The sequence below is a fragment of the Rhipicephalus sanguineus genome, chromosome 1, assembly GCF_013339695.2.
Source record: "Rhipicephalus sanguineus isolate Rsan-2018 chromosome 1, BIME_Rsan_1.4, whole genome shotgun sequence".
In the NCBI taxonomy this organism is placed as follows: domain Eukaryota; kingdom Metazoa; phylum Arthropoda; class Arachnida; order Ixodida; family Ixodidae; genus Rhipicephalus; species Rhipicephalus sanguineus.
In genome coordinates this window covers 203,682,137-203,705,721 of record NC_051176.1, presented here as the reverse complement: position 1 = coordinate 203,705,721, position 23,585 = coordinate 203,682,137, and the positions used below count along the sequence as shown (strand labels likewise).

The window sequence follows — 23,585 nt, the reverse complement described above, 5'->3', positions numbered from 1 at the left end:
TTTGTAGGCCTTAAGAAAGTGTGTCCTCACGCAACATTTACTGCACTGTTCAGCCGTACGTGCAGTTTAGCATGAACGGAAAAGACGCACTCTCAAACTGTAATATTGTGCTCATATACTCCACTCTCCACGTCACAAGCCCATCAATAATCAAACTATAACAGCGCGAGCGAAAGCGACTTTGTTCCACGTCTGATACTCCACAATATTAAGAACCAACAAGTTCAATTTTTGACGTCATTATGCGAACTTCTGACGCGTGACAGCGGACTAAAAATTATCGCCTACTGCCGCGTAGTTATAAGTAATGCATTACTCGACATGCTCGCTTCCACAAAGACTCCGCGCCGTCCTTGGATTTCTCCTTGTTTGCGCACGCCCTGTTCTCGGAAAAGCTGATCTGCTTCAACTGTCGCCTCAGCGGCCGTTCAAGAGTCGCGCGCCGCATTATTCTTCGTTGACGTACGCTACTGCTGTTTGTGCAGCTACAGCGGTTTTCTGGCTGGCATTTTATTTCTTTATTCTTCGTCCTCTTTTGCCTTTTGACAAAATGTACTCCCGCTCTGCGCCCGTTTCCAGCCTTCATTCTTTATACGCTTATTCCTCTCCACCAACGTCCGCCGGTGTTGCCTTAAAGCGTTATACCGAATTCACTTTTCCGGAACGTCGTTCTCCCAAGTGTGCGTCATCAAATGTCGCTGTATGTAATTCGTACCGGAGAGCAAGTAAAGTGGGTTTCTCGTGCTCGCTACTTTGTAAGCTGCGCAATTTCGTTTCGCTCATCCCTCGAGCGTAAATATTTCCATTTCAAATATAGAAACAAAGAGAAGCAAGTACGCTTCACAAACATCACTGACTAGAGCAAACGGCTGCCGCCAGTGCACGCAGGTGCGGTCGTACACGACAGGACTCCACACTTCATAGTTAGACCTTGTATGCAGTTGAGATTTTTTTTCTTCTTCTTCTTCTTTTGTTCTGAACAGAAGTACTCACGAAAATTTCTTACACGAACATAAAAAAAAAGCTTTTGAACGTGCGCATTTTCTCGACGCTAACTGCTGCGTAAAGCTTAATTTACATCAGCTTAGATGACACTGCGTTCCCGTACTCGACGGGCGTATACTTTAGTGCTGTCAGAAAGCGACAAACACCGTTCAGCCGACGACTGCGAAAAATCGAAGAAGTATACATATAGCTAGCAAAAATGGTGACCTCCGCGCGACAGCCACGAGATGTCTCACTATACATGGTCGTGAGACGGCAAATAAGCACGTGAGCAGTTGAATTACACACGGTGGCCAGGGCCCAGTGCAACGCGGCATATGAGTCACGCCATCGACGGTCAAAAAAAAAAAAATCGAACAAAGCCGCACTCACGTGCGTGTTTCATGGCGTTTCTTTAGCCTTTGACTTTTCTCTTTGCCGATTGTGCGTGTAGACATATAAGTCACGCTAGATACTACTTAGGATGATGCACTCCTTCGTTCATTACGAACGAAACTGGGCAGCGTCGACAAGCGCTTTCTGCCACTGGCGCGAGAAAGAGAGAATTTGCATGTGGTGCCATGGAGGGAGCGGCATATATTATTGTGTATTACAATAGGCTACGACGCGCTACTTTTACAAAAACAATTACAAAATGCCTCGAATAGAAAACTAGCTCCAGGTAACGTTCGTGCTAAACCTCACAGAAGACTGAACGAAAAGAAATTGCGGGCAGTTTGCACTAAGTCGGACAAAACTTGGCACTGCGAAGCATGGACCCGCTCGTACTCCCCGTCGACCGACACGTCTAGCTTCGTGATGCGCGGCTTCCTCCTCGGAAGTACGCGGCCAGGCTATGCAATATATAGAGCACAGGTTGCGCGCGATGTCTCGGTCGGTGGGCGTGGCTTAGCTACTGCGCATGCGCGGTTTGGCCAGGTGGTGCGGTATCTGGTCGCGAGACGGCGCGATGCTTGCTTCCTCTTTCTTTCCATCTTTTTTTCTCTCTCTACCTGTTTCTTTTTATGTTGTTGATATTCTCTATGTCTCTCTTTCGTTTTCTTTCTGCATTTCTCTCTATTTCTCTCTTTCTGATGGTTTCTGTGCTACGCTTCACTCTCTCCCCTCCTCCTTTCCCTCCTCCTCACCATCACATCTCTCCTCCTCACGCTCACTTCCATTTCGCACCCCTTGCTAGACTACTCTATACAAGGCTATGCAATGCTCCGCTAGCGTGCCTGGATAACCGAGTGGTTAGGACGCTCCCCTTCGGATCGAGGGTACGCAGGTTTAGACGTGGGACCCTGGTCTGTACAATGACCCCTTCATATTGTGTATCGCTACTTCGCTAACAATAAACTCGAAAAAAAGATAGGCAATCAAGACAGCGTGAGGCTGTAGCTTTGTTCACAAGTTTTTGACCGTCGATGGTGAGAGACTGGGAGTCATGCTCCGTTACCCAGGCGCTCTGTTCACCGCGTGTGATTTACTGTTAACATGCTATTGATATTCCGTGGTATGCCGCAATATATTTAGCAAGTAAAGCTTTGGTAGCATCTAAGGAACGCGTCACATTTAAGGCTGTGCTAAAGAAAAACCTAATAGGGCATGCGACAAACTGACTTGTCGAAAACTCATGTGTCTGTCAGATACCAGTCCGCACAATAAGTTCATCATTCAGAGAGCCATGTTGCCGGATAAGCTCAAAATCAGCTAAACTCACAAGTCATGATATTGTCAGGACATTGGAGGAAGTACGTTCAGTGTTCACCAGCAAATGGTGACGTGGAACATTTAATTTAGTTCTGCCGGCGCTTCAGTGTCGAAGGGAGGACTCCGCATGACAGCTTACAACAACGACAAAGATAGAGAAAGAGGATTTTCGAACGCGTCTGCCCTGCAGATAATGTTCCCTTAAAGGCCGACAATAGTGTGTAAAGAGGTTTCACGCCTTCTACTCGAATGGCTACGCGACACTGACTTATGGACATTTGGTAGAAGACTCATGAGCAGTAAAACAGACGAACAGGTGGAACAGCTGCCGGCGCGGACTTCTAAGCTAGCCGCAACTATATAAAAAACTACTAAACCTACCAACCAAGTAGGACAACCTATGGTTGTCTTTAAGACAGCCTGATATAAGGTCCTGAATTAATGCACTACAACAGACCAAATCTACTTTATTTCGGGAGGGAATGCAGAAAGCGGCACGATGTAAATCGACGATGTATAACGATCCACGAGTTTTTGACCTCATTGTCTCTGTGTAAGGACCAAAGTTATGTATCCTGCTGTTCACACTATAAGCAAAGATATATATCAGGAATGTTTTTAAATCTTCCAGAATTAGGTTTCATAGCTATACCTTTTTTATAGGGTAACCGTCTTTAAGAACAAGAAAGAAAAAAAAATACACCTGAGCCTGCGCATATATAGCGCCACTTCAGGAAAAACAAGTCACAGCTTGACCACCGCATAAAGCCTTAGGATATAAACAGAATGAAATGTAGCTGGCATTCGAAAGCAGCGTTTGCAAAATATTCACCAAAACTGACTTCATAGCACAAAAACGCTCTGGTAAGATGTTCGTCAGAACAAGCATCCGTCTTAAAGCACATGAGTGCGATCCTCGCTCAAGTACACGTTCTTTCTTGCGCTCAAGCATGCTCTCTGGAAGAGCAAAATTGCCCCTGGGGAGTGACTACTAGGCAATAGTAAAAAAACAAATTTACTCACGAAATAACAAAGGTGTCTATGTGTGTTTGCGAGACAGTGCGAGGATCGTGTACGTATAAGGCGTTCACTTCGTACGTCTCTCGCCGCCTCGAGGGAGTCGTAAGCGCGTTTCTTCTTGTAGGTCCGTGCGAGGTGCGGCCAGCCAGTTTAAAATAGCGCGCCGACACTTTCGACACTCGCGTTACCGTTGCACAGCAAACCCGCTTGGCGGTAGCGATTCCAATTTGGCAGCTGTATACAAGTATTTTTGTTGGTTTTTGTTTTATTTCTATTCTTTGCTTGTTGTAAAGCGCCTGTTTTAACAATACTGCCCTACCAATCGCGAGTAGAGCTGTCATCGCTTCGGGGTGCAATCAGTACGCGCAGGACACAGATGAGGAACACGCGCGCGCGCGCGCGCGCGCACGCACGCACGCACGCACGCACGCACACACACACACACACACACACACACACACACACACACACACACACACACACACACACACACACACACACACACACACACACACACACACACACACACACACACACACACACACACACACACACACACACACTACGCTGCCTGTTTGCTGTGAGCAGAAATAGATGCCAACATTTTAACGTGTCACCTATTCGAAGGTCGCAGGTTCGGTCCCTGCCTGCGGCAAGTTATCGTTTCGTCCACTTTACTTTCTTCACATTTATATCCTAATTACTACAAATAACATCTCTTATACTTTCCCTGGCATTATTGTCTGTTAGTCCTCATTAATATTGTGTTTAACAAACAAAAAACGAACCCTTAAGAGTCCTCTTCTTTCCTATATCCTTGAAAGTGAAGCGTGATGCTCTGCTGCACCGAATTTCGGTAAGCGTTATATTTCAGTGGCTCAGCAAGCAATGCTAATACACGCAGACCTCATTCCCCGGAGCACCACTCGATATTTATTCTAGTCTAAATCACATTCGCGCACTTGCGATCGCACTTACGCACTTACGTTTGTGATCTTTCATGGTGGGAGCCGTCATTATTTTCGCATTCAATACGGCAGCGAGCAAGGCAGCGGGTGTGCTTTAATCAGGTCGGATAATATGTCAGACCTATATATAGGATTAAACTCGAAGTTGCTTAAATCAACGAAATTCTCTTCAGTAATCAGCAACCAAACGTGACAAAGTGGGCATGTGTTACGTCCCTGGAAATGGGAAACACAATGGGGAACACACTTCGCCCGGGAGTGTATGGCTTGTCCGACAGCGCTTATCTTTCAGCTTCATCTAAAGATGACGTGCTTGCGCATAAAAAAGTTCTTCAGCCGCTGGGAATCACCGCGGGGCTTAACGAAGGCGCTTTTGGTGCCCACCAACGCTACAAGGCTGAACGAAACTATGCGAATGCATGTGCAAGTTTATGCCCGCGGCGCTGCCTGTACATTCTCACACTGTGATACACCGCGAAAGTACACACGCTTCACGTGACAGGAGGTGAGCACACTTGCTGTCAGACTTCATGTGGAGTTGAATGCCAGGTCGGCGGCCGTGAAAATTCTTCTAGCTTTTACTGAAGTCAGCGTGCCTTCGCCGCTACTGCTTCACGAACTGCTCCGCGTAATATTAGCGCATTATATTTCTGTTCTATTTTCATCTGTGAACAATACGCACATCATGAAGTGCACAATTCTTATCCTTCCTCGTCGTGTTGGGAATATTAACAACAAGCTGTCGACGTATGGATGCCGCTAACAGTTAAAAACTACAATAAATGACACAATGTAAGTTGTGCATCATTGGTTTTGCAGGCCGCTTACTATGGGTGCATAATTAATGCGCAGTGCACTAGCAGACATTGTTTCGCGTTCATCTAGTCCTCACTCGCCACTTCCAACGGCGCCGCCACCGAGTAACTCAATTTTCCAGCTACTCATACAATTCCTGCAAGCAACGGTGCACTCTCATTTTCGCTCGATTGCTATTCATCTGTGTAGGCACACGCCGAGGCGAGATTCGTTCGTTTCGTTCCACGCGTGTCGACGCACCCTCGTTGAAACATCGGTTCGCAAGAGTTTGTACAGCGGGCCCCACGCCAGCCTGTCCGCGACGAGCCATACAACAGAAGAAAGCTGGCCACCATCAAGATGAAAGAAGCAGAACCGAGGCACGCATAGGAGAGCAGGGGGGCGCGCCGCCCCCTTTAGCTTGAACGAAAAGTGAAACAAAGAAGAGGCGCGCACGAGGCGCCGCGAGTACATAGCGCGCTAAACCCCGCGCACGTCACATAGACCAGTCATTTTGGAGCGGCAGCACATTTCACGCTAGGTGAACGCATTTGCCAAATTGCGCTGGATGAGCGGCGCTCCTATGCGGACGAATCGCACACACACACACACGCACGCACAGGCATGGCCCGTAGGAATTAATGAAACACGGACGAAACAGCGCCCACGCCGTCCCCTCCGCCCGCGAGTGTATGTCATCTTCGTTCGTCCCGCTACGTCGTGTGTTTCTGTTCGTTTACCTTTATTTTCTTGCCTGACATGGCCGGGTCAGGGCGATTAATAGGTCATCGGGTTCTTCGCGCCAGCGAAAGAAGCACAACGCAACGAGAGTCTGCGGAAAGAATCGGCTGTTTCTCTGTTCCTGTGGGAACAGCGTTCGTCTCCGTGTATGTCTGTGCGGTAGGGGATAAAGCTAATTGGGTGCTTTCGGAAATACGACATACGTGTTCCGATAATTGATGAGACAGCGGCTTAGCGGAAATTAAAAGTGATGCGGCAAGGCCCTCGCGGCAGAGAAAGTAACTCTGTTTTGCCGGCTCGGTTACCTCTGCTTATAACATTTTTATTCGATGCTCAGCGCCCCACATTTAGCCCACGCTATTTCTCTCTATAGGCAGAACTCTCAAACATGAAAATGAAAAGCGTCGGAAGAAACGTGCAGAAGCTCACCGTTTTTTTTTCCCTCTTCCTCTCTCTTTTCGGGTCGTAAAGCGATGTGTCAGAGGCTTTTCGCAGAAAAACAGATTAGCTCGGCAGTTACATAAGTGATTACTTAGGAAAAAATAAAAAGAATTAGGCAATTCGATACGCATTACGACAGGATACACTGAAGGCACATGGCCAGCTGGAGCGGGAGTGCTGCGCTAGTAATTTGTTTCCGGATAATAAATGAGAGCCATCCGTACACTTTTGAGCTGTACCCCTGGTTCAGTGGTGACCTTCGTGCACGCCGGACGGCACAGCTATAGAAAATATGAAGAGAGCCGTGGGCATATACCATACATATCTTGTTCGTAACACGGAGTTAAGAAATTCTGTTCTGATGATTGCTTATGTTAGTATGTTAGGAAGTACATGCGACACTCTATATGTACGTCCACAGAAGATCAGCCGTCTGTGAAAGGACCTGACCGCATGCTATGTAAAGCATGCTAAGAAGTTTGAGAATACTGCATTGGATTAGCTTATAAAGTTCCTTTAAGCTGCGGCCAGGAAAGACAGGCTCGTTCAATCAATCAAACAATGAGCTTAGAACGTGTATATAGCACTTCCAGCACGCACGACTGTATTCCCTAGACCCAACTCTCAGCCTTCGAATTCCTCCAGGACTTCGCCGAGGTGACGCTACCCTTCTATGCAGGTTATGGTTGGTTGTCGCATTTACCTATGCGTACGCGTTCCGCATAGGAATGGCCGACACCACATCTTGTGACCACTGCGGAAGTGATGAAACGATTCAGCATATTCTGTGCGACTGTCCACGGTACTGTTCCAAGAGAGAGTCGCTTTGTAACGCGCTTGATAAATTGTACGACCGAACTCTTTCGGAAGAAAGAATCCTGCGCCACCGACAGAACTTAACGTCACAGAAGAAGGTTGTGCAGGCGCTACTACGCTTTCTGCGTTCAACCGGTCTATCAGAACGGCTCTGATAGGAACGTCCTGCATGTGTGTGCATGTGTGCATGTTTTGTTTTGTTTTCATTTTATCTCTCTCTCTCTCTGTGTCCTCTTTCCAACCCCTATTTCCCACCCCTGTGCAGGGTAGCAAACCGGTTATCACTACCAGGTTAACCTCCCAGCATCTTCCTTTTCATCTATTTCTCTCGCTCTCTCTCTGAATATAGAGCCGGCGCCGAATTCACAGAATTCTATTTCGTAAGTGAATATTCCCATTGATCAGTCGGCTTCACTAATGATAAGTCTCGCATCGTGATTGCCTGAAATATTATCTTATGAAATTTTTTAGCGTAAGACAGTGCGCTTGATTGGGCTGGTTGGTGCATAGTAGATGAAGAATAAAACAGCACTTAAGACGGGACCAGACGAAGCAGCGCCGTGTCTGTGCGTTCACCTCGTCCCGTCTCAAGCGCTGTTTTATGCTTCATCTACATAGCCTAAGACGTCTTTTGTGAATAAGCGCCCCAATCATTCGCCAGTGAAACTCCGTCTAAAGCGAAGCTGTATCTGCAGGCATAGGAAAGAATGCGCGTGTATCATGGCCTAGGCGCGGCAAATTAATAATGGCGGTAACACGCGCGCATCACTCGTCTTTGAATTACGCACGTTGCATGAAGAACTGTCACGCCTAAAACATCACATCTTTCGACAGTATACGCGCGAATATCCACACCTTTCGGTTTTGGCTCCTCGTGCGCTCATTTCTCTGGGCGCCACGTGCGCAAGTTCCCTTCGCTTGGTGTTCGGCACATCAGTCGTCACTTTTTGGAAAATTCTAAAAGCAAGGCTGCCTTCGGCACCGTCCCCTTGTGACGTTGTGTGTGTGTCCCCCGCTCGTAAGCATGCAGAACCCTTTACGTGCCGGTGTGTGCGTGCGCAGAAGCGGCGCTGCCGGCCACGCGCCGCCCCTCACCCGAAGACCCTATGATGTAAGGAGTCCCGTGTAAATAGCACGTCAGCCCGGGAGTGCCGCGAGTGCGGTGTTGTTGCTGGGAATGCCGCTGCGCTATGGCGTGGTGGCCCAGCTAGATGGATGCCCCAACGTCCTTGCCCGGCTTCTCGGAACTGCGAGTGCATTAGGGCGCATCCTTGTCCGACTTGGGCGGAAAACACGACCCGCGCCCACGTCGTTTCGCCCTGGCCGTCGCGCGAACAGTGTGCGGCAAGTGGCAGGACTGCCGTTGATGCGACTGCAACGTTGTCCGAAGGAAGCGCGCAGCGTTTTGCGCACAAGCTACGCTGCAGAACCGGAGCAGCATGCAAAGGCCCGGTCGGCTTAAACATAAGTCGAAGGGCGGAAGGAAATATTGCAACGATCGAGGAGGCTGTATATATATGGTCTTGCCGTAGCCGCAGAAACAGCTATACTGGCAGCCTGTGGAAGCAAATCGAGCGAACATGTCATTGGTCAGTCGAATACGCAGAACTGAAAGAAGCATCAGCGATAACTGTCATCACTTCGTTGTTGTTGTTGTTGTTGTTTTTCGAGCATTACGAATTTCATGGTCTCGAAAAAAAAAAAAGCTTTTTTTGTTTTCGATTTAATACAGCAAACTTAGGTTAATTAACGAAAACAATTGCTTACGCTTAACGTGTTGAGGAAAATGACAAATCTTAGGTTTTAAATCGCGGGTATTCCACTGAGAAATGCCAGCTTCTTTGACGTCTTCTTCAAGTGGTGGTGGTGAATGAGCCATTGCACGTGCTATTGGAGGCTTGCAAGGGTATTACTGATGGCATCGAGCAAGTTCTGCAGTCAGCTGCAGACCACCAGCGTCTGCGTGTTAATCAGCAACGCACCGTTGCGCTCAGCGTGTCGGTGGCCTCCTTATGCGTCCCGAATGAACCCTACGCTTTGCCCGAGTAGCTTCTGTGCGTTCCTGATTTCTGAAAAATCTTTCGATGCATCGTGTCGTAGAGACCCTTGCAGATGACACAGTAGTGGTCAGCTGCGCAGGGCAACTGCCAGAGTTGGTATAGTGTGCGGCTTCTGACACCTGGGATACACATATTCAAGATGGAGGCACATGTCGCTGACATGTGACATCCTGCGGCACCTACGACACAGTAGGATGAAAGGTCGCAAGTCTTGCCAAAACAGTTCGAACGTACGATGGAATGATGAATGACCCCTTTCAAGGTTAACTTTACACTAGGGGTGTGCGAATATTCGAAAGTTTCGAATATTCGTCGAATATTACATTCGTAATATTCGTATTCGATTCGAAAATCGTGTATTCGAAAAATTTCGAATATTCGATAACTTCGAATATGCGATTCGGTTATCATGCATAAAATAACTCGTCTTCCACATTTCTACTGCGTTCGTATAGCGAAAAACGTCGCCGAGAGGAGCGACACATCGTAAGTACACGGAGGCACGATATCTGCCTGCGACGAGCGCCCCAATACGTATGATTTACTGTTGATGCATCTCCGACGTGCAGCGCTGTTGGCGATCATGTAACCGTGCATTTTCAATACTATGCGGCCGTAACGGGCCGCACTACCACTCGTTCACTATGCGGGACCACATCTGAAGAAAGACAGTGACCCATGTGTCTGGTGGCGGACTGTAGGCACCTGCAGATACCCCAGTCTGGCAAAGCTTTGCCCCATGTACCTCCCTATACCAGCCACTTCTGTTCCAAGCGAGCGTGCCTTTTCAGTGGCAGGGGGTGGGGGGTTGTCTCTGTTAGAAGGGAGCGCCTGCTGCCTGACCATGTGGAGCAACTCATATTTCTTGATGATAACATCTAGTCATTACTTTCATTGTGCCGTGATATTTGCTTGCGTTGTGATGTGCATTGTGCTAGCCTGGACATTGTGTTCTGGAGAGAGCAGTGTATGTTTTGTTGCCAGTCAGGCTGTTAATGTTTTTTTTTTTTACAAATAGCTACATGTTAAATAAAGTATTGTTACTGTGGAGGCATTTTTCCTTCGATATTCGATATTCGATTCGATATTCGCAGGTGGATATTCGTATTCGATTCGTATTCGAAAAATTTGATATTCGCACACCCCTACTTTACACGTTATATTCCAATGTGCCAGGCCTATATAATGTAACATCCCTAGTTCTGCTCTGCTTATTCAAGGAGCGAGGTCACAGTCGCAAATAAACCCTTGGACTTGTTGTCACTGTAATGCGGGATATTACGGTGGACAGCAGTGTCCCTCACGGAATTAATTTCGCTTTGCTTATACAGTGAGGTTCAACTCCTGGCGTCAATTGCAAATACAGATACTTCATAATACACTAAATCCCCTGTACCTGCCCCACGTAATGTCGCGTTTCGTAGTAAACACAGTTGGAGTTCAGCGCTTGTCGCGTGTGTTCTGCAGCTGTATGCCTCGCGTGTTTCTTTCGCGCTGCCACAATTAATGAATTTTTCTATTCGTGCTGCGTGATTTGTCCGAGCGGAGCGCCTTATGTAATCGGAATGAAGAAAAAATAATGATAACATTAGAGAGTTTGAGAATTGGGGCTCCAAGGAGCTTGGGGACCCAAGAAGTTTGCAAGCCTCCAAGGCGCATGCGCAGAACCCAAGCCGCTCTTGGGCTGTTGCGCTCGCGTCGCGTTGACCCAAGGCCCAAAAATCTCAAACTAGCGTGGGTCCGCAAGGCTCCTTGGGTCGCCAGGCAGCGAGACGACGCAGACGCAGCACGGGTCCCGCGTCTCGCATGATTTCAATTTCGCCACGTGTGGCGCGCCGTGCGTTTGGCCCAACGCAGCTTGCGTTTGACCCAATTCTCAAACACTGCTGCTCCCCCGAACGCAAGAGCAGCCTGCCCAACGCAGCGTGGGGACCCAATGTCTTGGGCCCCCAATTCTCAAACTCTCTATTATAACCAGCTTAAGTTTTTCTCACGCTAGGAACTCACGTCCGTGATCTCATTGCGAGCCTTGAGGTACGCAGATATGGCCTGCCTGTCCAGACTATTCGTCTTCCCGTCGGTGTGTAAAGCATGAAAAGAACCACCGGGTCATTCATGGCTGCTGTTAATATTTACTTTTTGGGGAGATAGAAAGAGATACTTCCTGGAGTGGCATCACGAATTTTCCCTTCACATTTTTCTTTAGCACAGTCACTCAGTGAATGCCATGCATCAGATACGTCGTACTCGGAAAAAAGTATAATTACTGTTTCCATTATTGGGAAGGATATTTTGCTATTTGGTAACGTACAAGTCGCCTTCAGAAATGTGTCACTGCTGCGTCCTGACCAGATAGCTTCTTTTGCTGAGGGAAATAGAGCGGTGCTTCTATTATTAGTATTTTAATTAATAAAGTGCACAATCGCAAACTCGAATTTTACACAGAGGGCATTTTGTCTTATTGTTCCCTTTAATAAAACAGTTGCGGAGGAAGAGCTTCATTATCTGATAATTCAGAGTGACATCCCACGTTTGACTTTTTTTATGTGCGCTTCACCTGCTCGCATATGGGCGTTGAACATATCTGTATATTATTGTACGTCGTTATGAATGGCCTCCCACAGTGTGCAGAAATTGCTTGCCATAACTATGAACAGTGCATTTGCAAATTTATTTGTATTTATTTATACACTCGATAAAGTGTAGATGATTTTTGTCCGATCATTCCAGTAGCTCGAGTATTGCTGGATACGAGTACTGGTGTCGCACTCACTATCTGCCGATTTGTGCACTAGAAGGGGTTTTGAAACGTTAGGCAAAAGCTTTCGAAGTAGTATAGTAGTATAGCGCCTGGACAGCGCATAAAGATTCCACTCGTGCAGCGTTTGAATATAGTTCTCGGCGTGTCATTGCCGTTGTCTTCCTCACCACTCCAACGCAGCTTCTTGCCATGTTTCGTTGAAGAGATAGTAAAGATTACACCCTCCTCCTACCAGTTCAGTGTTCAGATTGCTGCACCTCCATATCGGTAAGCTAATGGCCAGTTTCTTCGGACTTAAACTTTCACTGTCATCACCTCATTCAGCTGCTGTTGCTGTCACCGCCGCGGCAACCACTGTCTTTACCAGAACCAGTGAACGGGCTTGACCCCGTATGCTGACGACGGACGAAGTAAAGATAGTAGGCGCACGGACCTTTGCTCTGAACAGGTTATGTCGACTCATGTAAGAAGCCCTAAAGCACACGGATCTCTTAATGAAATAGCTCGTCATATTAAACATCACTTGGATATTTTTTATTGATATGATGTCAGCAGATTTTGGCGCACAAATAATCCTTCACTTACTCGCGCAAAACGCACAGGGACTAGAAGAGACTTGTCCAGTCTGAAAGGTCGCCCTAACACACATTTAGCGCTGCATTGTAGCGAGTGTGCATGCGCACCTTGGTTCGGAGGTGCCACTATTGTATACAGGCATCGAAATAAAACTTGCAGGGAGATAGCGGAGGCCTATCACATTGAAAGGCACAAAGATAAGTGTGTTAGCCACCGCTCGGTTTCTCTGCTTGCAAAAGAGTTGTTGCTGATGTCAGAACGTTAAGGAGTGTGATCATGTGATGCTGTGTGCGCTTGTCATATTTTTTAACCTGATCGAGCAGAACAGTGGGCTGGTAAATATGTGTGTATTCTGAAAAATAAATCAGTTGTTAGATCGCGCCTGTCCTCGTAAGTCTCTTCTAGTCCCTGTGTGTTTTGCGCGAGTAAGTGAAGGATGAATTTGTTCCAACTAGGCCGCATTGCAGTTTTGCTTTGCACAAATAAGGCACCGGCAATACTCCTAAGCTCTTGAAGAGATTTAACATAAAACTCAATTTTCTCATAGTAGCACAAGGAGTAGCAGAACAGGGCGTTTAAAAAAACAAAACAAAAAACAAAACAAAACTGTCATACAGCATTCACCCAGTAACATCAGGAGTACAATTTAAAAAATCATGACAAAGAACGTTCTCAGAGTAACATCAGAATACTTCATTTTATTTCCACCTCCACCGAAGGTGTGTGCTAATGTGACACAGCAAGTACACGATCACTGCATCTATGTGTCGCAATGTTCTGTACATATGCCTGTAACACAATTCTTCCCTAGACAAGTATAGCGTGTATTGCCTTCATCAACTATAGAACTCTGCCTAAACATCTCACCACTAGGCTCCCTGGCTTGATGTTGCGGCAGAGGTTGCGAGCCGTGACTTCCATAGGAACCAATATGCACTGCTTGACTAAGGCTTCGCTTTACGCATATTTCAACATGTGTGATGGATCTTTTTTTTTTTCTTTAATCACTTACCCTTGTTTCTTGATTCGTTTATACCAAACGTGATGGCGTTTACCTTTCTTATACGGGACTTATCACTGCGCCTTGGTTTACTTGTGATTCGTGTTCATTTATACATGATCTTTTAAACACGCTTATTATAACAAGGACGCTTCTAATTTCTAAAGCTCAGCACCTATCCGGCATATAACGCTACAATAGGTTCTTGTACAAAGCCTTTGCTCGGCTCTTTAGCGACTTCCATTTTAGACAGCCATTTCATTCTACTCGTCGCAAGAAGTATGATATTTGAAGTAGAAAAGAATAAAGGCAGGACGTAAATGAACGATAGTTTTCAGGCGACGAACCCTCCTGTGTGATAACGAAGCCAATACTTTTTTGTTTTTTCGAGCTGAGGCGTCCGGAAACATCCACGAGCCCTCCGACCACACACGTTATCCCACAAAAATGTTTACGTCCGTATATAAAGCCTCGTAAGTTCCCGCAAATAATTAGGGCTTATTGGACACGATGGTTATTATATTAACCATTATATTACTGGACACAAGATTCATACGAGACACATGAGTATTTTGATCGAGAGCATTTGACTATAACGACAGGTATTATGGAGATGCGTTAATGTGCTCGTTAGGCAATTATTTACAGAAAATAGGTTAATTAGTTCCTGATATCCACAGTCCACTCGATATCGACTGCTGGGGGCGCCGTGAGTATGTGAATGTTCAATAATAATAATTGTTGGGGTTTAACGTCCCAAAACCAAGATATGATTATGAGAGACGCCGTAGTGGTGGGCTTCGGAAATTTCGACCAGCTGGGGTTCTTTAACGTGCACCTAAACGTAAGTACACGGGCCTCAAGCATTTTCACCTCCATCGGAAATGCGGCCGCCGTGGTAGGGATTCGATCCCGCGACCTGCGGGTCAACAGTCGAGCACCATAACCACTAGACTGCCGTGGCGGGTCATGTGAATGTCCAGTGAGATCAGTTATTCGCTGGACACTGGTTCAGTGGTTATTCAAGCACGCCGAGACGCTTCCCTCTGGCCCGGAGAATTCCACCTAACTGGCGACCCCGTTTTCTCCCGCCTTCCAATTTGCTGGCATTCGTTTGCGCTCCACTGAACTGAAAACCGGAAGCCCGCATGGCGTGACCAGTACAGGAAACCTTTAGTTTTAGGACTCTTATTAAAAAAAAGGGGGTGGCTTTGTCTCGCGTATTTCCAAAAGATTGGTTTGTTGAGCAGTTCATGTAATTCACCAAAATCTAGGCAACTGCCAGAGCTCGTCAGAGTCGGACTTGTTATTGCATATTACCGCAACGGCGAGATAAACGAAAGCGTTAACCGGTTGCATTTTAGTTTTAAGGCTAAGACCTTTGCATTTCGTAATATTTTGAAAGTCCACCCATTGCTTTCTGTTACTTCGTTGTTTGTCTGAATCGTCGGTTCTTCACTGTTGGCATTACCACTATTTACGTTTCGAAAAAGACCCGCCGTTTCGATTTCTTCTTTTACCTTTAGATTCAGGAAAGAAGTGTTAATTTCAAGGGCTCGTTTTCTTTGTTATACACAATATTAATGAGAACTAACAGACAATAATGCCAAGGAAAGTATAGGGGATGTTTTTAGTACTAAATGTAAGGTAATTGTGAAGAAAGAAAAGTGTACGAAAAGATAGCTTGCCGCGGGCAGGGACCGAACCTGCGACCTTCGAATAACGCGTCCGATGCTCTACCAACTGAGCTACCGCGGCGGCCATCCCCCCGTCCACTTTATAGGGTATATATGTGCATTTGAAAGTGGGAGCGTCAGTCAGCGCCGCCAGTAGCCATGACGGCGAGTGTGGAACAGTCTTTTTCTGCCTGTTGGCGTCACGTAGCATGTGAACTTATTACGAGCTGGCAGCTGACCAATAATCCCTCGCATACTACCTGAAAGCATCAAGTCTGCCAGAACGAGACCCTCGCTATGAATGAAGGAAAGAAGTGTTAATTTCAAGGGCTCGTTTTCTTACATTTAGTACTAAAAACATCCCCTATACTTTCCTTGGCATTATTGTCTGTTAGTTCTCATTAATATTGTGTATAACAAAGAAAACGAGCCCTTGAAATTAACACTTCTTTCCTTCATTCATAGCGAGGGTCTCGTTCTGGCAGACTTGATGCTTTCAGGTAGTATGCGAGGGATTATTGGTCAGCTGCCTGCCCGTAATAAGTTCACATGCTACGTGACGCCAACAGGCAGAAAAAGAGTGTTCCACACTCGCCGTCATGGCTACTGGCGGCGCTGACTGACGCTCCCACTTTCAAATGCACATATATACCCTATAAAGTGGACGGGGGGATGGCCGCCGCGGTAGCTCAGTTGGTAGAGCATCGGACGCGTTATTCGAAGGTCGCAGGTTCGGTCCCTGCCCGCGGCAAGCTATCTTTTCGTACACTTTTCTTTCTTCACAATTACCTTACATTTAGTACTAAAAACATCCCCTATACTTTTCTTGGCATTATTCTCTGTTAGTTCTCATTAATACTTTAGATTCAGGGTCATTTTTACCTTCTGCTACTGCTACTAAAGTAGCGTCGTATGCATACAGTAAGTTGGTTACCTTCCTTCCGCCAATGGGTACTTCTACTATGTAACTATCGTCCAAAAATCCAGTTGTTTTCGAGCGCGTGTTCAATGTATAAATTGAACAACTATGCAGAGAGAATACAACCTTGCCTGACAACTTTTGGATCTTGAACCAATCTGACCTACCAATATTTGTGTTAAGAAGCGCTTCCTCTACAGTGCAAAGGTTTTTCAGGAGAACTATAAGACGTTCCGGAAACCACATTTTCCTAAAGTATATATGCGGCGTTTGCAGTGGTCAGCTTAGTCAAATGTCTTGCTGTAGTCGATGGATCAAGTATACCAAGGTTTTGGGATTACTTGCTTGACTTCAATTGAAAGCTCCGAGTCGCTTATGATTGTGCTCGAGAACTACTTTTTACATTTTCGGTAGAGTAATACAGGCTCTATTTTGCCGATGGTCGCCAAAACCGCACAGAAGCACCTTTGGGAGATACTGCTAGAACACGCCGTTAGGAAGCACCACACAGAAAACTGGGTAACTGATTGCAACAACGTTCGTTGAGACTGTCGAGTCGGCGTAGGGCACGCAAAGCACTGAACTGTATCATGACAAGTACTTGCGTTTTTACTCTCTGCACGGAGAATGCTGGAGGCTTCTGACGGGGTGTGTCTGAGCGCCGCGAAAGGTCGTCGACACACGCGCGCAGCTCGAGCTTCCTACCAGCGCCGGCGGCCTTGACTTTCCGAGCAGCGATGACAACAGAACATCACCGGCTGCCGGAGCACATGTGTCTGTGATGTATGAAAGAATCGCGCGTCACCGAACTCTCACCGCGAGTCGCTCCGCAGACAACAGGTGTCTGGGTCGCACGTTGCGTGTGCCCGCGTGCGCGTCTGACCGTCCCGCCTTGTGGCCCTCAGGAGAGGTCCGCAGCCGACCGCGAGCATCGCCGGCGTCCACACGCTTCCGGGTGTCTCGTAGAGTCACGTGATGAGCCGCTATGACGTCACATCAGTCGGAGGAACCGGTTGTTGTGGCTCTGAGGAGCAAGGCGGCAGTGGCGAGCAGCGGGACAGGCGTCACCACCGGATGCCCCCCGAGGAGGCAACGCGGTGTGCTCGCTGGTCGACTCGCACCTCGTCCGACCTCGACGCCGCCGTCACAGAGCAGCGGATACCGCTCCTCGAGCAGAGCGACGACGACGACCCAGCCGAAGCCATGGTACGCCCCTTCCGTCTGCGCGCTGCCTAATCGGCCTTCCGGCCGCCGGATCGCGTGTGCGCGCACGGATGCCGCCGCTGCTGCCTCGAACGCCGCTCCGTGCGCGCCGCGAACCGGGCCCTGCTGCTGCTTCATAGCACGTTTTTCCGGGTCCGCATGACAGTAGACGCGGCCAGTGCACCGTCGGAGCAAGAGCGCTTCCTACGTGCAGCCGGTACGAAGCGCTTGCTCTTTGAATGGCGCTAGTGCCTTGCCGCTACGCGTCTGCTCTTTTGACACGCGTTTACTTTTGTCGAGCCCGTGCTTTTCTTGTGTGTTCCATAATATTTCGTGCTCTTGCCAGTAGTGCTAGTTCGCCAATTTGGCATCGGCTGAAGTGAACGGCATCACCGATGTGAGTCCGCACGAAAAATCAAGAGAGGTATTGCAACAGGGGTTTTTAGCTATGGCTGCTTTCTATAGGAAGCGTAGGGATCTCTCTTCTTCAGAGGGTTCAGTGGCACGCAGCTTGCTAAATCGCGGCTTGAGGCTGCAGAGCCGGTCAAGAGTTCCTGTTGCCTTCAGCGGTTGCGTCAACCTGTAGCACTTTAGAAAGTTCGACTCTTTCGCGTTTCCATAACAAATGTTCCTTGTGCGCGCTTTGCGTTGTCCCCTTTTCTTATTTCCTTATATATGCAAGTATAAAGATTTCGTTTGTCTACCGGGTAGTGACAACATGCGAAACATGTGAATGTATGCAAAACTGTAATTTTTTAAAGGAACAGCCGCACTATCTTCAGCTGGCAAATGCAGCTAGTGCTACGAAGGGCTGTGTTGCTCTTGGAAGAACATTTTCAAATACCAGCAGGTACTTGTGTACGTATGGGAAGGCGGTGTTGTGCATGACTTTGCGAATTCATTCAAATAACGGATTCGTAATTTCAGGTAAAGGTAGCACGTTATTAACACGTTGCCAGTGGGACCAACGCGCTGCGTTGCCCCATTATCCGACACTCTGAGTTGCCACATTTTCTTAAAGCAGCGTAAACACCACCATTTTCTTTTCGCTTGCATTTGCACATTTCTGATGCATGCATCTACATGAAAAGAATATCGTGTTTCGCTCTCTTAGCGACGCCTGTTGTTGACGTGCCTTCGATATAGAGTGAGTGGGAAATAAAACGCGCGCGAGAACGCTTCGTCAATGAAGCAGAGGTGGCGTCAAATATGCCAACAGATACACCGAAGCGTAAGCAACACCAGTGAGGCTGAGCTGTCTTTGTGTATCTTGAAAATTTCACATTCATACACTACTACACAGCTGCCCATAATTCTTGGGACTCTATATACAGAATCGTCGTTTCTGCGACGCTGTTTCTTTTTTTAGCGTGTGCAATGTCTCATATCTTTACGCTTTGTGATACAGAACATTTATTTTAGTTGTACCCGCACTTTCTTGTGGGAGCTTAGATGTTTGGGCGCTCGCCAAGGTAAGTCTGCCACGTGAACGCTCATATTTTATAACGACTCACTTCTTTGTATAAACGGATTCCCGCTCTCTGTCAGTCCCCTGCGAAGGAATACCTCGTTTGAACCACGCAAATCCCACAAGTTCATCTATCACAATTATTACGTAGCACATAATGTTAGTGAATGCGGTTCTGCCGATAGAGAATAGCACCTACGAACAAGAAGCTCCAGGAATACGGTCCAGGCCGTGCTTACTGCGATAATTTCATTTTCCGTAATTTATGTCTCTTGTCAAATATTTATTTTTTTATTAATTAGTTGTACTGTGTAGGCGGAGGCGTACTGCTTCCAGCCCCACCAGTTGGACCCGACGCAATCGCATTCAAACCTGTTGGTTACGCGTGGGTGGTCTCGGAGAACAGAAAACAACTTCATGGTCTGTCATCACATTTGCAGTAGTATAATGCTTCGAGCCAGTAATGTGAGCGAAATAATGGTCATTACTTCAGCTTACAGCTCCGCGCTGTTGATATGAGCAAATAATACTTTCCACAAAAAAACTTGTAACTGGGCGAGTTGGTTCATACTTGAAGGTAAAAAACTGGAAGCGCGAATAAACAAGACAGGGACACCGGAAGAAAGAACATGGACAGTTGAAAGTAGCGCCTGTCCATGTTCTTTCTTCCTGTGTCCCTGTCTTGTTTATTCGGGCTTCCAGTTTTTTACCTTCAAATACTTTCCACGTGCGTTTCTGTCGACCATCGTGACCGGTACGCATGCAGTAACCGTCATAACATTCGTGTATACAATTTATCTTGGCAGAACTCGGCTAGCGTTCCTTCATTTTGTATTTTTTTTACGAACGAGGCCCACCTCTGCACCTTGACGGCCCTCGTTCGAACTTCTCTCGACACAAGGATGTGATTCGCCCGTGACATCATTTCGAAGGCTTAAAGGGACACTAAAGAGAAACAATGAATTGGTTTAGATTGATAAAGTGTGCTCGGAGAACTTTTGTGTAGTTTATTTCACCACCATAGGTTTATTATTAGAGGACAAAACCAAGTTCAAAGTTTCATTTTTAAATTTCGCGCCGAACTTTGTAATTTGTGACGTAAAAGGTTTCAAAGAGCATTTAACGTATTTTGGTGCCACTGGCTCGACGAAATTTTCACAAACTCGTTATGTCAAGTCTCTGGCCCCCTCAGAGGACAATGTACTTCGATTTAACCGATTAGGAACTACGTAGGCCCAAGCAGGCGCCGTCAAAAATATGTGACGTCACGGCAAATGGTGCGGGAATTCCAAAGTAGCGTCGCCGCCTGTATTTTCTTTTTGCGCGTTTTCTAGCTTATTAAGCATCTTCTCGCAGCAAGCGTGGTGTTTTTGGTATCGTGGAAGACTACTTTACTAGTGCGAGAAAAATCGTTTTGCTTGAAAAATCGAGACACGCCTCGCGAAAAGCAGCGACGCATTTTCGACACCCGTCAACTCGATCCCCGCTTCAGCCCACGGTGACATGGACGATGTTTAGACTCCGTCACTTTGCGTCTCAGCCAAAGAAGCTGCATACTTTCGTGCTACACTCTGGCCTTTGTCGCGTCTCGCGTAAAGTGATTAATGAAATGCCGCGTAGTACAAAGCCGCTCCTTTTGAGCCCACCCAGACTCGGCATTGCTCGATATGGCTCGCGTCACTGGCTTCAAACGATATTGTTCAGCTCTATAAATAGCGCCGGTGCTTTCGCCTTCGGGAATCATGTCGCAGTGTGCTGCCGAAGGAAAGACCGACGGCAGCACCGAAGATGATGATGCACATGGCTGATTCTCGAGCCCACCATTATTTATCCCGCTAGGTACATCTTAAACACCTCGCAAATATATTTAGCCGCTCTCTTGTCAGCGTAACAAGCACCCAGTGTATCTGCCGGGTTCGCTTATCACGTTAACAAATCGTAAAATTTTATGCCCCTTGCCTCTTTAGCGTTACTGCAGTGTCCTTCATTGGCGGTTGTCACGAAAATGAGCACCAGACTACTTTTGCACGCGGCGCTGTAAGTTCTTGTACAGCTCTGGACGCAGTGGGTAAATAATGGGAAGGGACTAGGAGGGAAGACAGTAGTATAGGCCTTATGATGGCGTGCTTAACTAAGAACTTGATTCCTGGAAACGTTCCAATACATGAGGCCCCTTGTATCTTGGATATATCGCATCGTTAGCAGAAGAGAGAAATAGAGCAAGGAAAGGAAAGGCAGGGAGGTATACGCCCGACGCGCAAAGCATGTTTCCGAAACGTCATCAGGTGCCGTCGGCTGCATCTGTGTGTACATATGTAACTTCATTCCAGAAAAGCGGCGTGGGGGAGTGTTTATGCTTGCACGTTGTTTCAGTTCTGGTTTCAGTTGTCCAGCTGGAAGCTTGAAGTTATTTCCATAAAGAAATAACTGTATAAGAGAAATACTGAAAGCAAAAACAACGTAGGAGGTATGTGAGTGGCCCAGGTGGTCATGCAAAGGAATGGGCGGCCCACCCCTACAACAGTACCACTTCGGCAGCGCATCCGTAAACGCAGCAGCAGCTGGTTGTGCTCTCGAGTCTCCTAGACGGAGGTCAGGTAACCTTGTAAAGAAGCTTAGGAAGCTTGCGGAGTAGGGAATCCTTACTGCGAAACAGAAGGCCTAACGTGCTGAACACACGTTGCATGTGTTCGCGATAGCCAGGAGAGACTTCTTTGGTATAAACTAGCCTTCGCGCTCGGGAGTGGCTCGTGAACACTCTGCAAGTTGTCATTCCGAAGAAGTAGCAGAAAGAAAGCGGGGATTCGCCTCTTCCTATCGATGAACTATACACAACAGAAAGCATCTTGATTCTTACCGGAAGCTTGCTCAAATTTCTCCTGGTTTAGTTCAGTTCAGGTTTATGTGCATCTATGCGCAGTGGCGCCTCAAAGGTTGGGATGCTCACGCCTGTTCGCATTCGTCGACATTTTAATGTAGTACAAGCACATCTGAGAGATTATATTTGGTGGCGTACAGCTTTTAAAAGCGACCCTCTTGCTGAATACAAAAAAATTGTGCGCATACTTTTAATTAATTTTTGTATGGTCACACTCGGGAAATGCTATTGTGGTACCATACAATTATCATTGATAATATTGATGTACTCACATTAATAGCAGGGGTGCCTTTTCTGGGCAGTTGAAGAGGGGAAGAACTGAAATCAAAACGAACCATTAGTCCGGGGGGGGGGGGGGGGGAGTAAAGCTTTCACGTTCATGCTCGCATGGAGAAGCAGTCTACTACAGTTCGCACATGCTGGAGAGCAGTTGATGTGTGAACCAGGTTTTTATCTGGGACCTTCTCCACAGTACTTGTACTCCACAGTACGGCTTCTCCACAGTACTTGTAGCCAGGCTCAGTATTGCTGGTTTATTATACGCCCTAAAACCGACTTCGGCGAAAGTTTTAAGATGCGAGCAATACAGAGTTTAGACCAATGGGCAATTTTCGCCGTACTCCAAGAAAATAGTTATACATTCGCGGCACATATAGGGTGCTAATATTCGCTTGCTTGTGAATGTTCGTGAATACGAGCGCAGATACCTAATTAATCTGCTATGGCTTTACAAACAGGCAGTGATTATCTTTATGTGCCCTTAGAGAAATAATTCGGATCCACACTCATGTTGATGACGACGATGTGGCATATTCTTTTTTTAAATACTTCAATTGAAAAATGGTATATTGACAACTTTATGCAATAGTTGCACAGTTAACGACAGCCAGTACTCAGACAGCCTCAGAACTGGGTGTTAACTTAGTTGATGTTACTGTTATGAGCTAACTGCGGCGAATTTTTTTTAGTACACAGACATATTAACTAAAACAGAGAATTCATTTCGCAGCAGGGTTCCAGTGTTCTTTTATCAACATTGGTGCAATAACAGTGTCTATCAAAGGGCTTTCAGTACCGGCCAAACTCAGCTGTGTAATTATGGCGTACCAGCCAAAGTTATTAACTCAAAGTAAATCAGTGCAATTTTGGTAACTAACAGATGTATCGGTGATGATTGCGCAAATTTTCATGTTCACCATCGCTGTGAAGCATGAGGAGTAAAATTACCACTTCGACTCGAGTTTTTTCATTACAACCAGAAAATGTTACCGCAGAAGCAAATGAGTAAAGCGAAATGTATGGGAACAGCCGGACACCCGCAGGTGCGCAGCTCTACAATCATGTGAAATAAAAATTTGACCAATCGAAAACCCACGCGGACTCTCCTGCGAGCGTTGTCGATGTGATGCGCAAGCGTACAGTTTTATTGCAGGAAACTCCGTCGTTGCGGCCTTCTCTGAAACGTTGTCGTCGGGCGCAATCGGCACGGCATCTTCCATCTTCCTTCTATATAGCGTTCGTCAGCGTCTCGAAGGCACAGCCCGATACCAGCGAAACGCGTGTTTG

General features: G+C 46.9%; 1 protein-coding gene across 7 annotated transcripts in view; it reads left to right on the top strand.

Annotated features, from left to right (window-relative positions):
* LOC119405804 (prolyl endopeptidase FAP) overlaps positions 1-23,585 on the top strand; it is a 445,209-nt gene that overhangs the window by 192,032 nt on the left and 229,592 nt on the right. Inside the window, exon 1 of one of the 7 annotated variants that reach the window (XM_037672633.2) lies at positions 17,303-17,676. The exons of 4 other annotated variants lie outside the window; for them this stretch is intronic. In XM_037672633.2, the coding sequence (XP_037528561.1) occupies positions 17,446-17,676 (231 nt within the window). In that variant the 5' untranslated portion in view covers positions 17,303-17,445. Of the gene's footprint in view, positions 1-17,302; positions 17,677-23,585 lie in introns of those variants that run through there. 2 more of the 7 variants (XM_037672638.2, XM_037672644.2) reach the window with 2 other exon arrangements.